This window comes from Loxodonta africana, chromosome 16 (assembly GCF_030014295.1).
Source record: "Loxodonta africana isolate mLoxAfr1 chromosome 16, mLoxAfr1.hap2, whole genome shotgun sequence".
NCBI classification, from domain to species: domain Eukaryota; kingdom Metazoa; phylum Chordata; class Mammalia; order Proboscidea; family Elephantidae; genus Loxodonta; species Loxodonta africana.
Window position 1 is genome coordinate 82,182,714 of NC_087357.1, and position 18,745 is coordinate 82,201,458.

The window sequence follows — 18,745 nt, forward strand, 5'->3', positions numbered from 1 at the left end:
TTTGTGGGGGAGGGTCAAAACCATGGTCTGTTTACACTGCCGTCTTCCCAGAACTACAGTCCATATCATTTTTGAGTTGTTATTGTTGTGAGTGAAAGCAAAGAAATGAGGACTTGTCCTTAGGAATGAAATGGTTGCAAGTCTTTCACTGGGACTGTACCACCGTTATCACTAATAGTTCCTGACATACCTCTCTGCCTAAGAGCTTTCTTTTAAACAGAAGAAAACAGAAATGGCCTGGCCTTTTTAGTTTGTTCCCGGATTTGAATCAAACAAATTAATTCTGGCCGGCTGATTTATTTGTTGTTTTTGCCACTGGCTTAAATAAAATAAATTTAACCAAAAAAAAAAAAAAAAAGATCTTATCCTCTAAAATTATTTGCTGTGTCAATAGTATTTCATTTTGATCCTCTCAAATATATTGCTTCTTGAAAGATACGTAATCTTTCTTTTATAAACTCCTAGAACACGGTAATCTCTCCTTCTGTCTAAGGTGTCTCCCAATAAGTAGAGCAACAGCTTATTGTTTAAGCCCAAGATTTAGCTGTGTTAACTCCAGAGGACATGCCAATGATTTCCTTTGTTAGCGCCAGAGGACATGCCAATGATTTCCTTTGTTAACTCCAGAGGACATGCCAATGATTTCCTTTGTTAACTCCAGAGGACATACCAATGATTTCCTTTGTTAACTCCAGAGGACATGCCAATGATTTCCTTTGTTAACTCCAGAGGACATACCAATGATTTCCTTTGTTAACTCCAGAGGACATGCTAATGATTTTCTTTGTTAACTCCAGAGAACATGCCAATGATTTTATTTTGTAATCGTAAACATTTTATTTTACGTTACTTTAAATCACGTAAATGTATATCCATTCACTAGTCTCTGGGCATAGGGTTAAGGCTTTTCTTTGACAAAGAATCTACACATTCGAATTCAGTTTTGTCTTAATTGCATAACCTGTACCCATTATGCATCTTTTTTGTAAAAACAAGGATTTTTTAAAAAAGTGTATTCATTTTAGAAAGCATGACAAGAAAGTACTGGCAATCAGATCCTACCGTGGTGTTTTTATTTGTATGGTTTTGTTTAGCAAGGACTTACTGTCTTATAGAACCCAAACAAAAACCTAATGTAAGGATATACTGTTTTAAGTCAATCTTCTGTTGTACTCCAGCACTAGGTTTGGTATTTCTTGACTAGTTTTATAGCCATTGTTAGACTTAACCCTTTTACTGAATATATATAATCTTTTTAAAATTAAAACTTAGAGTGTTTTTTTTTTTTTTGCTTTTGTAGAACCTACTGGGTTGGTGACATTTACAAGACAGAGTCTTGAAGATTTTCCAGAATGGGAAAGGTAATAATCATAAAAGAAGGGCTGTCTTACCATGAGAGGATTCTACCCTACTGCCCCTTTCAATCTCTAATTGCCCTGGTGCCATGGAGTTCATTCCTATAAGTGATTCATTGACAGTGCCCATAGTTGGAAGTCATTCCTTTTGAGTGAAAGTCTGCAACCTTTTGACTTCTAACCTGTTGACTTAGTTTGCTCTTCTGAAACAAAATCGTATTAAAATTGAGGAGTTTGATGTGTGAAGATACTAATATTAAATGGAACACCAATATTTAAATGTTCTTCCTTACTCTTTTTTTTTTTTTGGTTACTGTTTGTTTTTTATTTCTGTAATACAGTTTTTGGGAAGCCTTTTTTATTAAACTAAAATGATGTAGACTGTGCTTGTCTAGAGTGACAAGGATTTTGAAATTTGGCTGTCCATGTGTACTACTGGCAGATTTTATAGAAGTTGCTAATTTGCTCTTTCTTGGATTTTTTTATCTGCAAATACTAAGGATATCAATAACCAGTATGATTTAATTCAAATTTGAAACATTCTTCGTGCCCTGAAATATTCACATGGTTCCTAACGTAGAGCAAATCCCCAGTGCACTGAAAGTGTGGACAAACTTTCTACAAACATGTGAGGATATGAGTATTTAAGTGTGCATTCATGTTAACCAGTGCCTCTCCTTTTCACTTGCTAACAGCTTTTATCGTAGTTTGTAATTGTTTTGTTTGAAATTAGTGATGAAGGAAATTAATAAAAATTAATTTCCCTTATTTTTCTTAAGGCATCCATCAAAGATATTTAATTGTGAGTTGAAAGACAAAGTACCTTAGTTCAGGAGGCTGAAGGCATGGCTGAGGTGATTATTAATAGAGAAAGTAGAGAAAAGGTTAAGCAACCTGAAGGAAAAAAAAACTAGCAAGGAAAGGAAGAGAACAGGTATAGCATTTTGGAGTCATGGCGTATTAGAGATGAAAGAGACCCCAGGAAGTCACCTGGTCCAGCTGCCTACTGAAAATATCAGCTGCCTCTGTAATACCTGTGACAGATGGAGACTAGACAGTTCCAGTGATGGGAAATTCACCATTTTATCTCAGCCTAGTCCAGTGTTAGCTGTGTGTATTATTATCTAATTCTCTCATTTACTAAACGTCTGTCTTTCAAATGACTCTTTCCCCACTATTCCTGATTCTTCCTTCTAGAGCTACAATTAATAAATCTAATTTTTTTTTTTTAATGTTAGACATTCTTTAAAAATACTTTCTGGACCTGCCCTACCTCTGCCAGTATACACAGTCCTTTCTTCTCCATACTAAACTTATTCTTTCTATTGCATGTATAATACAGATTCCAAACACTGTATCTCTGATATGCCTCCTGTTTATTGATCCCTGTTAAGATATGGTGCCTAGAACTGAAAGTAACACTCTACTGTGTTATCTAACCAGAAGAGAGCACAGAGGATTGTTTTCCTTAGCTCTTTCTGTTAGTCTCTAATAGGAACACAGACGTTCACGTCACTTTGGTGTAGATCTTGAAAGATCAGTCAGAGAACTTACTTTTCATTCAGCTCAGGGTCTCCACTCTGCATCTGACTGTTACTTGGTACTAGCATGAAAACCATGGTGGCATAGTGGTTAAGAGCTACCGCTGCTAACCAAAAGGTCAGCAGTTAAGATCCACCAGGTGCTCCTTGTAAACTCTGTGGAGCAGTTCTACTCTGTCCTGAGTGCTATGAGTCGGAATTGACTTAATGGCAACGGGTTTTTGTTTTTTTGGCTTAGTGTGGCAGGATGCCCATTTGTACATCACCATCTGGGACAGAAGGGACAGGCAGAGATGCAGAGACCAGCAAGGCTGCTGTGTCAGCAAGGTGCCATAGCTTTGCCCCTAAGTAAGACCAAGATGTTCCCCCTTGACTTTGATAGACAGAGTTTAACTTGATGCCTTTTCTAACTCTTTTTTATTTCATTGATCTCTTTTTTGTTTTAGCCGCTTCGTAAGTAAGTTGGAGAATGTAATTAAAATCAGTCTCCCAGACTCCACTGAGCCAGAACATGCATTCACATAAAGAGGGAGGATGAAGAAGAGATGAGGATTGTTGGTGTTTCTGAGAGTAAGGGGCTAAATGGGTGCCAGGAGATCTGAGGCTTTCCTGAATTCTGAGCTTCCTGGCATGTTAGAGTTAAACCCTAACTGTTCAGTAAACACCTTAGCCAGCCTTAGTAATCACTGAGAGCCAGAATAGTGTGTGTCTTTGATTCCTGGGGCAGGGATGTGGGGGATTTGCTGCCATCCTAAGGGAAGACCTACCAGGAAGTTGGAGGATGTTTTTTAAAAAAAAAGTTTCTAGCAGTTTCATAATTTTATTGACAACTTCACTACAAGTTGCCAGCTTTAGTAGTGAGGAACAGGTGACAACAGATGGGATTCTGCCTTGAAGTTCTAACTGACAACCAGAGATTTCTGGATCGTGCTTTATCTTTCCAGTAGTATCCTCATAGGAGATCTCCCTCTGCGTAATATCCTTAGGGAAGTAGGACCTAAAGAAAAGGAAGTAAAAAAAAAAAAACCAAAAACTTGGGTACTACTTTCTACATGAGATTTGCAGAGTAATTTTTCAGAAGCTGTAGCATAGTGGTTAAGAGCTTGGACCGTGGTATTAGGCTTCCTGGGTTCAAATCCTCAGGCTTCGTTTACAGCCTTTGACGAGTTACTTAAGTGCTTTCTGTGCTTTTGTTTTCTCATCTGTAAAAGGAAATAAAAATAGGGTTGTTGTGATGATTAAATTAATTAATGCAAATGAAGTTCTTTGAACAGAACCTGTACTGAATTATCTCCTGACTTTAAGGTATCAGTCAGTCGGGCTGGAGCTTTGCCAGAAATGCGTTTAGACTCATTGAAACCAGGAAGGGAACAAATTTCAGTGAGTAAATAGTGCTTCCTCAGCTAACCTTCTAAATTGTTTTAAAAAATATAATCCCCCCTAGAATTATTACCATCCTAGTATAATTTCCATAGGTTAGCTTAGCTCTCATCTGTTATATTCAATTATAATTTATACTTTTTATTCAGTAAATGAACAGGGGAAAAACTCTAAGAAGGAAAAATGTCATAAAATGCTGTCAATAAAATGAAATTGATTTTCAATTTAAATGTAAGCCAGCTAAACACCTTAGTGACCATAGTTTATAAAAGGGAAAGAAAATAACTGCCTTCTGTAGGCACTAAGTTCATCTGTCAACCTTATTAATATAGAAATAGATTGGAATTTCTGTGGTAGGTATTTTCATCAACCCCCCCACCCCACGAACACACATACACGTCTGCAAATTGCTGAAAGGAGAGCCCCTCTGAGAATCATGTATGATTCATTGCCCAATCTTCCTATGGCTCTTTTTTTAGGTTGCTAATAATGATAAAACTTTATAGACCTTAATTTTTTTTCTACTTTGAGAAGTTTTTCAACTATCTTAAAGAGGAGAAACTTTGATATCATGTAGAAGAAAAACAGGTTTCAAAAGAGTTTATAATCCCATTTTAACTTAAATGTGTATATTTACATATTTGAGTAGGAAAAAACTTTGGAGAATCTACACCAAAAATGTTAATAGGCATCTATTTCTGGTTTTTATATTTGGGTGGTTGCATTTTTTCTTTTATTGTTACCTATAATTTCAAATTTTTCTGTAGCAAATTACTTGCTGTTAAACAAACAAATAAGGAAGTATCTTTTTAAATTATAGATGTGAGAAGCCCCTGACTCGGTTACATGTCACTTATGAAGGCACTATAGAAGGAAATGGCCAAGGCATGCTCCAGGTAGGTGAATCATAGCAGTGTGCGTGTGTTTGGGACTTTCTCTTGTCAAGCTTCTGAAAGTAGAAAAAATTTGAGAAGCTGTTTATTTATCTCCTAAACTGATTTAATGCAAAGAAGCATAATAGCAGGATGGAGAAAACACCAAACAGATCACTTTGACAGCCTTGGTAATGTAGTTATTGTCAGTGCACGCTCTCTGTTTCTCACATGTGCCTCTTGAAAAGAACCTTTGACAGAAAATCCCAGGATCTGGACAACATCAGGCCTCTCGGTTCAGACACTGATTGTAGGTTGACAGTGGAGGAAGTTTCTAGGGTATGGTCTTGACGAGCTGTCACCAGGCAGTTTTGTTCTTTTTCTTTAAAGGCTCCTGCTCTCCCCAAATGATGACCAACTTGAGATGTTTTCTGTCACCAACAGCCTTGTTTAGGTCTCAGAGTCAGACAGTTTAAAATTGATTGATAAGAAAGGCCTCACTCCCATATATAACTGTTTTAGGTACAAGAGCCAACTGTGCTTACTAACGTCATTTCCTAGTTTTAGAGCAGGTAATTTTGTCCACCCTTAAATCTTTCCTGTTAATTTGTGTTATTGCCTTTACTCTAAAAAAATATTTTTGGAAAAAGAGGTTAACAGAACACTTTGTGTACCTATCTAGCTGTAAAAAAATGCTGCAACACCTAACCTAAGCACGTTTTCCTTTTGTTTTACAGTGATTTTTTTTAAATTCACTAATCATAGACAAAATGTTTTGTATCCTTGTCCCATTTATAAGAGCATTGTAAATTTAATTTTTATTGAAAAAAGCTTGCACAACATTTATACTGGGAGTAACAGATTTTTCTTCTTAGCTCTTTATTTGATGCCTTTTATCAGGTCAGAAGCTGGAGAAAGCAGTTGCCTGAGAACGGGCTGATTTGTTTGAATACATAATGTATATTGTAAAATGACTACACTGATTTGTGTATTTTGGCTAGTTATTTATACTTACGCTCCAAGTGTCTAGTGAAATAGATTCTTTTTTTAGCATAGCCTTTTATTTAGACGTATGTGTAATTCTAATCTTCAAAGAGACAAAGCATGTTTTGTGTTAAATCACCTTCTTCCAGTGATAATTTGAGCTCATAAACAGTATTTAGGATAGCTTAATTAATAATGTTCTATACTTTTGAAAAAAAAAGGGGTACTTTTATTTAAAAATATGCTTGAAATATGCTTAAATGAATATCACTTACTTCTCACATTTCCTTTTTGGTGAAGTTTTTTCCTACGTTAACGTCATGGATTAACTGAGGGAGTCTTAATGCACGTGAAGTGAACAAAACCACTGCTAGTTAGCGCCACACAGATCCTGACCTTTTATTACACTATAATTCAACAAGGAATTACTTAGCAACATTCAAGGTTGAGATTCTCCCCTCTTCCCTGGAATAAATTATAGATGAAATGTGAGCCCTCAGTAGATTAAAAGAATACCATAAAGGCTGCTAGCACTATTAATTGTTCTCCCTGCCCATGCCATGTATCCCCAGGAGATCAGGGGATATTGTATTGCAATGCTCAAAGCTCCTTGTGTGGAATATAAATTACATTATGCTGAATGGCAACAACAAGACCTCTCTAAGCAGTGTTATCATTTCTCTCTTTTCATCAAGTTATAATTCAGAAACTAAGTAATCTGAACAAGTAGCTTTAAAGTGACTTAGAAAATGACTGGCTAAAAATACAGAAGCATTTATATGCTTGTTTTCATGTACTGGAACAGGCTTCTCACCTGTGGTTTTTTTTTTTTTTTTTAGAGAACCTTTTATTAGAACTTTTTTAAGTATTAGAAACTTCAATTTTCTAAAAGACCCCTGCTTTTAGAGGCATACTGAGTTTAGTGCGTTTATTCTATGCACACTTTTCAAGTAATGAATGCTGCCCTTTTTGTTCAAAGAATGAACAATAGCACACACGTTGAATGCATTTCATAGATCATTACCAAGTAGTACATAAGATGGATAGAGCTTATCTTTTTATTTTAGTTCTGTACCTTGTTCCAGTAAAAATTAAGTTTAGCCAATCCCAAACCTTCTCTGTTTCTGCTTTGCATTCACAGTAGGTCCTCAGCCAGCCTTAGTTCTCATGTGCTGACCGTTTTAATTCTTCGCTAGGCCTCCTGTCTTTCCTCTACTTTCTTTCCCACTGCCTGTCTGAGATTCTAGTAGTACTTGTCTGAACTATTCAGTAGTCACCTAACCATTCCTTTTGCTTTTCATCTTATACTTTTCCAGTCTATTCTTTAAAGTCCTGCCTGTATTATCTTCCTAAAACACATATCCAATTGTTACTTTGCTTTTTAGAGTCTTTCCCAGAACCTTCAGAATTAAGCAGAAAATTCTTAGCGTGGCATTCTAGACCCCAGACCGCTCTTCCCATCTCATTGTCAACTGTAACCTTCCGCATACTCTGCGTTGCAGGCAGGCAGGAGGAATCGCTGAGCATTCCTTTTATATAGCTACTTACCTTTGTTTTTTTCTCTGTGTCCTTGTGCATATTATTTCCTTAGCCTACGTGTCAGCTAAATCTGGATTGAATGCCACATTCTCTGTAAAGCTTCCCTATGCTCCCTTCATATTCCAATTCCAATTAATTGTATTACTTGGAAAGTATCAGATTCTTTAATAGTCATCATTATGCTTCTGTGGCCAACTCCCATCTAGACTGTAAATGCTGTGAGGCCAGGCACCAGGTTTATTCATCTTTGTTTTCCCTGGTTCCACGCAATACTCAGTGAGTATTTGTTGAACAGTTTAAGCCATAGTTGATCCAATGCATAAAGATTTCATATGTAGTAGATAACTAATTTAATCAACTGTCTAGTTTTGCTAAAATTGTTTTTCTGTGTACACTAAAGAGTTACTTCTTTTTGGCATTGATTTAGTACCCCAGAAAATACACCCAAATATATTATTCCCTGTGGTAACTCATTTCAAGAACTTGACCAGTGGTATTTTTCAGTTTTCCAAATTCTTCTTTGGTAAAAGAAGACTGTTTTTATTTTGCCTTCTAATAATTTGTCTTTCACATGTATTTCTGTGTATCAAAAGATTCATATTTTTGTTTTACTCTTTTGTAAAATAGGCTTCATATATCCTTTAGTATCATAATTGCCTCAGGAAACACAACTAAGCTTAAAGCAATCTTATATTTGACAAGAGTCTGAAAGCATATAAGCCCCCTTTGCTGTGCTTAATAAATTGTTTTATTAGTGTGTATGACTATGTATATACACAAGTTTTGTGTGTGTGTATAATCTTCACTCCTCAAATTGAGTAATCTAAAGCAAAGATGGAAACCATTCTTTATATATTGCCCCATAGGGCGTAGCGTAGTATCACACATATTGTAGTGCTTAGTAAGTTTAAGGCAAACTGAAATAATGCTGGTGGGTTGAATTTGCTTTCTACCAAGGATTACGTAACTCACTTTTATTAGTAGGGGCTTGGGGATTCTGTCATAGCACTCCACAGGAAACTTAACGTATAAATTTAAACTAAATATGAAATATTTTAGTTGAATCTTTGTTGTTGTGAAACTGGGTTTTCTGTCTTTCTTTCCTTTTTGGGGGGGAAGGTATAGTTTTTAAAAAATATAGCTTGTAATGTTCATACAATTTGGGGTTTGGAGCTAAATTCAGAAGGACAAAAATTCTATTCTTTCATTCTTCCACAGAAGAAAAAGCTTATAAAAGGAAAGATCAATCACTGAACCTTCGTTTGTACAGGACAAGTGTTTGTTATATGTTATGTAAGAAAGATAATTATATTAAAGTCATGTGAAATACATAAAGGGAAATTGAGTGAGTGATTGGGAAATGGTCTTAAAACCTTTCCCAGATAAAGATCTCCCTTGATTTGTTGCTCCTGAGGCACTAATAAGGCTTATAAGTAAAAGTTCATAAACTACATTGAGGCTTCCTAGGTAAAAGTACCTAAAAGCTCCATTATCCAGGTTCCTCCCAAAGTTTTGGGGTACAGAGAAACATACAGAAATGTTAATTGCAATGAGATGAAAGAGTGCAAGCAACAGTAACCTGTCTTCCCTGGGAAGATTGCTAATTTAGGGATTGTATTTTAGAGGAAAGGAAGATATTAGAGCTTAGAGGAAGTGTGCCTCTCTATCATGTATGTGAGTTTTTAACATCATTCAACATGCCACATTTTCCCAAATACAGGTGGATTTTGCAAATCGTTTTGTTGGAGGTGGTGTAACTAGTGCAGGACTTGTGCAGGAAGAAATCCGATTTTTAATCAATCCTGAGTTGATTGTATCACGACTCTTCACGGAGGTGCTGGATCACAATGAATGTCTTATCATCACAGGTTAGTTTTTGGAAGTCTGGACAATGCATTAGTTTTCTCCATTCAGATACGGCTTTTCTCTGCCATGGGCATTAGTTGTCAGTATTTTAACGTTCTTTTATTTATTCCTGCCTTTTGAAATTGTTACAGTCTTGTTTTTCTAATCTAATTTTGAGAAAGACATTTACTCCTACTCTTTTTTTTTTTTTTTTTGGTATCTTTAGGGATAAAAATGATTCGGTTACCCTTCAGTTTTACATTTTGTGATATAATACTGCTCTTCGAAAGAACAGTGGCATGCCTTTGAGCATATATTCTATTTTTCTTCCTTTACGTTTGGGAAATCATTTGTTACACTTCAGTGTGAAGACACGATATAAATATAAAAAGCTCAGTTATAGTGTTTGAAGAAAGTCAGTACAACAGTGAGCTTTATAAAAGGGAAATAAATCAGTATTACATTTACCCTGATTCTCATCCTAACAGAGAAAGTGTGATTATATTATTGCAGCTCCTTGATTTAAGTTAATGTGGGAGGAGAAAAGGGGGAAATTTAGTTAAATTTATACTTAAGGCCTGTTATAGAGACTAAAAATTGTTTTTCTTCACTTAAATTTCTCCAAATTGAGGTGTCAATATATTAGAGTATTTTGCTGTGAATGAGATACTAAAAAAAAAAAAAAAATTAGCTCTTAAGAGACTCTTAATCGGCCACCATAGGTAAGTTAAGCCTTTTATTTGAGTGCTTAAAAAAGTATTATATATAAACCATAATCAGCCTTCTACTGCTGGTGTTTTTTTTTTTTTTTTTCTTGCAAAAATGGGTTTCTTATTTCATCTTGAAATCTGTTCCTGCTTTGATATTAGGTGTAGGAGACTAAAGTTCCACCTGGGTCAGAAAATTCGGTTTATTGTTATTTCAAAAGACCATAATGGGAGAAAACCATTCCCTGTGAGTTATATTGAGTGTGTATTCAAAGTTAACCTCCAAAGAGATATATGGCAAAACTAAGACTCCAAGGTCTAATCTCTTTTTTTTTTTTTCTTTTTCTTAATAAACTTTTTTTTTTAACTGTACTTTAGATGAAGTTTTGCAGAACAAACTAGTTTCTCATTAAACAGTACACATATTGTTTCATGACGTTGGTTAACAGCCCTCTTGCTTCTTGACCTTGAGTTCCCAATTACCAGCTTTCCTGTCCCCTCCTGCCTTCTATCTCTTGCCCCTGGGATGGTATGACCCTTTAGTCTCGTTTTATTTTATGGGACTGTCTAATGTTTGGCTGAAGGGTGAACCTCAGGAGTGACTTCATTACTGAGCTCAAAGAGTGCCTGGGGGCCATACTCTCAGGGTTTCTCCAGTCTCTGTCAGGCCAGTAAGTCTGGTCTTTTTTGTAAGTTAGAATTTTGTTCTACATTTTTCTCCAGCTCTGTCCAGAACCCTCTATTGTTGATCCCTGTCAGATCAGTCAGTGGCGGTAGCTGGACGTCATCTAGTTGTACTGGACTCAGCTGGTGGAGGCCATGGTAGTTGTGGTCCCTTAGCCCTTTGGACTAATCTCCCTTGAATCTTTAGTTTTCGTAATTGTCTTTTGCTACTGAAGGGGCAAGACCAATGGAGTATCTTAGATGGCTCCTTACAGGCTCTTAAGACCCCAGATGCTACTCACCAAAGTAGAATGTAGAACATTTTCTTTATAAACTATGTTATGCCGGTTGAGCTAGATGTTCCCCGAGACCATGGTCCCCACAGCCCAGCAGTTCGGCTCCTCGGGGAGTTTGGATGTGTCTGTGAAGCGTCCATGACCTCCAAGGTCTAATCTTAAAGTCACACTCTGCCTCGGGTGCATTTGCAGCAACCCTCAGAAGAGTATCCCAGTTTTATGCCTTATGTTTTGCTTTCAGAATTCTCTCTTTCTCTTTTAATAGTTTGATTATGACTTTTGATTATGACTCTGACTTTATCCTACTTCAAGTTCATGAGCTTTTTAAATGTTTAATGTTTTTCATCAAATTTAGGAAGTTTTTGGCTATTATTTCTTTAAATATTCTTTCTTTCCTTTCCTACTAGAAATCCCATTATACATTTGTTGGTACGCTTGATAGTTTGCCATAGGTCTCTGAGACTTTGTTCATTTTTCTTCATTTTTTTTTTTTCCTTTCTGTTTTCGGGCTGAATAATCTCAGTTGACCTGTCTTTAAGTTCACTAATTCTTCTACCCTTTGCAATCTTCAGTTGAGCCCTTCTAGTGAGTTTTTTCTTTTATTTATTGTACTTTTCAACTCTAAGAATTTCCATTTGGTTCTTTTTTAAATATATAATTTGTATCTTTTTTTGATGTTTTCTATTTGTGAGGCATCACTGTCATACTTTAGCTCTTTAGATATAATTTCCTTTAGTTCTTTAAACATATTTAAAATAGCTGATTTAAAGACATCTGGGCCTCTTTAGGAACAGTTTCTATTGACTGCTTTTTTTCCTAGGTATAAACAAGAACTTTCTTGTTTCTTTGCTTGTCTCATTTTTTTTATTGTTGTTGAAAAGTAGACATTTAAAATAATGTAATGTGGTACTGTGGAAATCGGATTTTTCTCTCTTCCCAGAGCTTGTTGTTGTTGCTGTTTATTTATTGACTTTCCTGAACTAAGTCTGTAGAGTCTGTATTGTTTGTAATGTGTGGCTACTGAAGTCTCTGCGGTTAGATTTGTGTCAGCTAATGATTGGACAGAGATTTTCTTAAATGCCTGGAACCAATAAGTCTTCCAGACTTTGCCAAGGGACTTTGCATATGTGTGTGTTGCAAGTTGGAGCATGCCTTCAGCACTCTATCTGGCAGTTGACAGCTCTGCCTTAGCCTTCGCTTCCTGATTACACAGTGTCAAGATCAGCCAGAGGCGAGCGCTTCGATTTTCTCAGGTCTTTCCTGATCGTAAGCACAGCCCTGAGCTTGTTGGTCTATATTCTCAGGAATGTTTTAGAGCTTTTCAAACCCTCCTATGGACATCTCATTCCTTAGCTTTCCATTTTAAAGTTTTTCATTAGCCTGTTGGTTGTCCCGGGAAACCTATGACTGCTAACCAAAGGCCAGCAGTTGGAATCTAGCAGGGGGTCTTTGGAAATCCTGTGGGGCAGTTCTACTCTGTCCTATAGGGTCGCTATGAGTCGGAATCGACAGGATGGCAACAGAACAAGTTGTTTGTCCCAACCCAAACTGCCTCAGGTGGCCACAGCGTTAAACAGTTGCCTGTAATTGCTTTAAAGAAACAGCCCAGGGGAATAGGGTTATATATTCACCAAACAGAAAACTTTTATGTCTATGTATCTGCTTTATATATTCTCCAAACAGCACAACAGTCACCCAGAGCTACTGTTACACTGTTTGGTATTAAAGCTATTTGCTGGATGGTATGGAGGGATGAAAAAGAAAATGAAAAGTAAAGTCTAGAGCTTTAATTCCTTCCCCTCTATGCATACTTACTGAACGAATTTAACTCACGGCTACTCCAAGGAGAATCCTAGCAAATAGAGGGAATATGCTGCCTGGTTAAAAGCATTTGCCTGTTTGCATGACCTGTTTCATACTCATTTAAAAGTCTGATACCAAGCAGATGCCCCACAATAACGATAAATTTAATTTATTTCCAATTTCTCAAGCCATTCCACAGGTTTCAGGCAGCCCAGTCACAGCCATTAGCTAGCTGAGCCTGGGTGCGTCACTGAAGGAATGGAATTGACCAGGCAGAGAGATTGCGGTGCATGGTTGAGGGGCTCCTAAGAAGGGAGATGGCAGAAATCCAGACAGCAAATAGATGATGAAATGGCCGTTTCCATTAAGGGAACATCACATCTCAGATATTAATTAGGAGGCACTATAATAAAGTTAAGTGGATTTGGAAAAAAATGCTGAGTTAAAAGTCACCCCAAATGTCCTTTGCCTGAGGTAACCACAGATCTGAAGGTGGGTCCTGGATCTGCAGTTTTCTGTTTGTTTACAGTGGTTGCAGGTAGGTTAGAGACAGACATAACTCCAGAGGGGTCCTTTTTTAGGCTGGAGGCAAACTATCTTTAAAAATAGAAAAAAATTCTAATGTTCCCAGGGGAAATGACAGCCTTTGTTTTCAGCAGCATTAATGGCAGATGACAAGAGACCTACTACTTTCCCAGTGAAGCAGAAATGAAGCAAAGAAAACAAATTAACTAGGAGTTTAAATGCTCAGCATTTATCAGGTTTTTAATTTCAAGGATGTAAATTCATCTTAAAAACTGATGGGATATTTTTATTCTGAGTCTTCAGCTCAAGTTTAGCTTAACTGCTACAAATAAAAAATCTTTTTTTAAACATGTTATTTGTTTTGTTGCTGTTGAGAATATACATAGCAAAACACATAACCAATTCAACAGTTTCTAAATGTGCAATTCAGTGTCACTGATCACATTCTTTGAGTTGCGTAACCATTCTCACCCTGCTTTTCTGAGTTGTTCCTCCCCCGTTAACATAAACTCACTGCCCCCTAAGTTTCCTGTCTGATCTTTCAAGTTGTTATTGTATGTTTGATCCCATATAGGTAGATCAAAATTAAAAATCTTTTAAAGTCGTATTGGATATAACCAAATGATGGGGACAGTCACATTCCAGACCTATTTATTGCTCCCTACAGCAGTATGAAACCAAAATTCAAAGTATTTAGTTTAGTTGCCCAGCATTGCTACAATTTATTTTTAATTTTTTGTTCTGTAATTCCTTGCACTTTCTCCGCCCCCAGTGAGCTTGAATCGTCCTTTGTATCTGCATACATAACAGACAACAAATTCAGAAAGATGGCCAATATGTGAATTGGGCAAGGTTGAGGCTAAAGGGGTTTTGTCTTTCCAAGTTAATACAACTTGGATCACAACTTTAGCATTCTGGATGAAATGCTTCAAATGATTAATTTCAAGGAGCTGAGACGCTATCCGAGAAGAAATTTCTTTGCTGAGGATCCAGCCAATTTCTAGCATAAACACAGACAATTAACAATTTTTATTTTTTGTTTTACCTCACCAAAACAACAGAATCACAGAGATTTTAAGAAATAATATGTCTAAATGATTTAGAACAGCTTGTGAAAAGCCGCTTTACCAGCAGGTGTTTACAGGATATGGAGGTATCAGTAAAAATTGGCAGAGTGAACACCTCTGAAATTGTCTCCTCCATAAAAACAATAAGAACACTGGCAAAAATGGTCAGAATCAACTTTTTCTGAACTTTGATGGAAATTAACCAAAGGCTTGCAGCAATCCAGGGAGCATTTGTTCAAGGCAAACCAGCTGAACCTTGGTAAGAACTGTTGAGTTTTGTGGCATTTTAACTTGCCCTATTTCCATTCCCCCCCAAAGTTTCCTTGTGGCCCTTCATAACCTCTGCCTCTCACCCCTTCCTACCGCCAACCTCCAAGCAACCTCTGGTGTGTTTTCTGTTGTACAGAGAAATTTACATTTTCTAGAGTTTAACGTAAATGGAATAATAGCGTTAATACATTCTTCCGTCTTCTTTCATTCATCATAATTAATTTGACGTTGATCTATGTCATTGCATATATCAGTAGCCCATTCCTTTCTCTTGCGGAATAGAATTTTTTTCCTATTCATCTGTTAATGGACGTTTGATTGATTCTGGTTTTTGGCTGTTACAAGTAAAGGTGCAGTGAATGTTTGCACACGAGTCTGTGTATAGACATAAGCTTTTCTTTCTCTTGGGAAAACACCTAGGAGTGCAATGACTGGATCATATAGTGGAAGCATGTTTAGTCTTTTTAGAAACTGCTAGACTGTTTTCCACATTGGCTGTACCATTACATTCCCACCAACAGTGTATATTGTTGCTCTTGTTATATGCCATCTAGCCGATTCAGACTCATAGGAACCTAATGTGACTGAGTAGAACTGCCCCGTAGGGTTTCCTAGGCTGTAATCCTTTACAGGAGCAGGTTGCCAAATCTTTTCTCCTGGAGAGCAGCTGGTGAGTTCAAACCACAGATCTTTTGGTTAGTAGCCAGGCACTTAACTGCTGCACCACCAGGGCTCCTTCCAGCAGTGTATAAGAGTGACAGTTCCTCCACTTTCTCATCTTCATTGAAGTGTCTGTTCAGATCATTTGCCCATTTTTTAATTGGGTTGTTATTTTTTTTTATTGAGTTTTGAAGGTTCTTTGTATATTTTGAATCTATAATAATTTTGAATAATGAAATAATTTCTCCCAGTCTGTATCTTGTTTTTTTCATTCTCTTAACAGTGTCACCCCCCCCCCCAATAGTTTCAGGGGTTTATCCACCCTCTGTGGCTCCAGAAAGTCTCGAGTCCATGAGAATTTGAAATTCTGTTCTGCAGTTTCCCCGTCGATGAGGAGTCTTCTGTGGAACCTTTGATCAAAATGTTCAGTAATTGCAAGCGGGGCAGCACCTGGTTCTTCCTGGTCTCATGGCAAAGGAAGTAGTTGTTCATGGAGTCAGTTAGCCCTGCGTTCCATATCTTCTTTCTATTTCTGACTCTCCTTCTTGCTTTGTTGTTCCGGGTGAGTAGAGACCAGTCGTTGTGCCTTGGATGTTAACGGTGTCATTTGAAGAACAAAAATGTTTAATTTTGAAGCTCAATTTATTCTTTTATAGATTGCGCTTTTAATGTTGTACCTAAGAAATCTTTGCCCAACAAATACTTTCTCCTATGTTTTCTTTGAGGATTTTTATTGTTTTAGGGTTTACATTTAGGCTCTACAATTCATTTTGAGTTAATTTTTGTGTGTGGTACAAGGTATGGACCCAAGATCATTATTTTGTATTTGGCTATTTCAATATTTCCAGCACCTTTGTTGAAAAAGCTGTCGTTTCTTCACTGCCTTACCTTTGTCAGAAGTCTGTTGTCTCCATATGTGTGGGCTCATCTCTAGCTTCTTTATTCTGCTCCATTGATCTATTTGTCTTTTATTTTGCTAATATTATACTGTTCTAATTACTGTAGCTTTCCAATAATTCTTAAAATCAAGTAGTGTGAGCCCTCCAACTTTATTCTTTTTCAGAGTTCTTTTGGTTATTTTAGTTCCTTTGCATCTTGGAATGAATTTGTCAATATATACGAAAAAGCTGGCTGCTGTTTTGATTGGGACTGCTTTGAATCTGTAGATAAATTTGGGGAGAATTGATATCTTAGCAATATTATATCTTCTAACACATGAAAAGGATATCTCTAATGAAATTAGGTCTGTAATTTCACTCAGCAATATTTTATAATTTTCATTGTATAGGTCTTGTACATTTTTTTTCAAATATATTCTTAAGTATTTCATGTTTTTTGTTGCTACTGTAAATTTTAGTTTTTATAATTTTAGTTTCTGATTGTTTATTGGACCCCTGGTGGTGCAGTGGTTAAGTGTTTGGCTGCTAACCAAAAGGCCGGCAATTCGAATCCACCAGCTGTTCCTTGGAAGCCCTATGGGACAGTTCTACTGTGTCCTGTAGGGCTGCTCTGAGTCAGAATGGACTCTTCAGCAATGGATTAACGGGTTATTCATTGCTAGCATTTAGAAATATAATTGATTTTCAGATAACAGTTTAACATATTAAGTGCTGTATTGATGTTATGTGAAAGTACCATGGAAGTATAGAAAAGGAACAGTGACACTAGTTATGGTGCCGGGAAAGACTTCACAGAAGACCACGTGAATTTTGTAGCTATTTTCTTGATTTGTAATATGAACATCTTGCCCAAAATTCTAGCTGAGTTTATAGGAATTAAGATATAAATTATTTTAGGATTATTTTTAAAAAGCTGTCAGTGATATAACCGACAAGGCTCTACTATCTACAATACATAGAAACTTCTGCAGTTAACAACAAAATGACAAATAACTCAGTCAGAAACTGGGCAAAGGACGTGAACAGACAGTTCACTAAAGAGGATATTCCGATGGCCGACAGACACATGGAAAGATCCTCAGCATTGTTAGCTATCAGAGAACTGCATATCAAACAGCAGTGAGCTACATTTCACTCCCACTGGGATGGCTAAGGGATGGCTAAGGAGCCCTGGTGGCACAGTGGTCAAGAGCTCAGGCTGCAAACCAAAAGCTCGGCAGTTCTGCCCTGTCCTGTAGGGTCCCTGTGAGTCAGAATTGACTCGACAGCACACGACAACGACAGTCAATATTCTAATTCTGTCAGGTATTTCTGATTATGTCCTTTGTAGCTGTTTTCCACTCCGAGATCCAATTCACGATCACACCTTGCATTAAGTTGTCATGTATCTTTTAAACTGGAACAGTTTCTCACCTTTCCTTGTGTTTGTTCACCTTGATATTTTTGAAAGCATATAAGCCAGTTATTTTGTAGGCTGTGCCTCATTTTGGCTTCTCTAATGTTTCTTCATAATTAGATTTAGGTAATTCATTTATGGCAGGAGTTCCATTGGAGTGATAATGTGTCCTGACCAGTACATCTTTTGAGGAGACAGATGATGGCAGTCAATTCCAATAGCTGCAGTGTCAGGTGCCATGACTCAGTTAAAGTTTAAGACTAGGTTTCTCCGCTGTCAAGTTACTCTTTGTTCGCTTTGTATTTAATCTCTAATTATATATTTTACATACTTTGAAACTTTAACTAGTTCTGAAAAGGTCAGTCTGCCTGCATTTTATTTATTGCCAGGATTAGGACAAATGTGCTTAAAAAAAAGAAAATCATTAATCATATTTCTCAATGTTGCTTTGCTTCTTCCTCTTTTTTTTTCTTGATATGTGAAAAATACCTTGCTGAGGGTTTTCAGTTTTTATTGTGCTGTTGACTCTTGAAAAGTCAAGTGATTATTAGGTTGACGGCAGGGTTAGGAGTGCATTTATGCAGAGATAGTGGAGCACTTACATGCCATCCCTGCTGGTAGGCAGGCCCAGGCCTGGTGAGTTAGAGATCCGTGCCGCGTGGAGACTTTGGTGCGTGTTCTCATCAGATGAGTGTTAATGATGCTTATTTCCCTTCCTCACCTCTCAGGCCACAATATCCTGGTTTTACAAAGTCCTTTAAAGTAGCTTGCTTGTTGGCAGGCAACTCCTAGGCTTCATTTTAATGTCACTTTTCTTAGCAGGGAATGTATTTGTATAGAATTTCTTTTCTCAACAATGTAAATAAGGTATTACCATCAGGGTACTGACATTGAAGACAGTGGGCTTTTATAAAACACGGTTTTTATGCATTTCTCGTCCAAG

The 18,745-nt window shown here is 36.9% G+C and overlaps 1 protein-coding gene across 14 annotated transcripts in view; it reads left to right on the plus strand.

The window, feature by feature from the left end:
• PARG (poly(ADP-ribose) glycohydrolase) overlaps window positions 1-18,745 on the plus strand; it is a 164,358-nt gene that overhangs the window by 95,911 nt on the left and 49,702 nt on the right. For all 14 annotated transcript variants that reach the window (XM_064269831.1, XM_064269838.1, XM_064269832.1 and 11 more), the window contains 3 exons: window positions 1,301-1,361; window positions 5,097-5,172; window positions 9,392-9,539. In XM_064269831.1, the coding sequence (XP_064125901.1) occupies window positions 1,301-1,361; window positions 5,097-5,172; window positions 9,392-9,539 (285 nt within the window). The remainder of the gene's footprint in view (window positions 1-1,300; window positions 1,362-5,096; window positions 5,173-9,391; window positions 9,540-18,745) is intronic.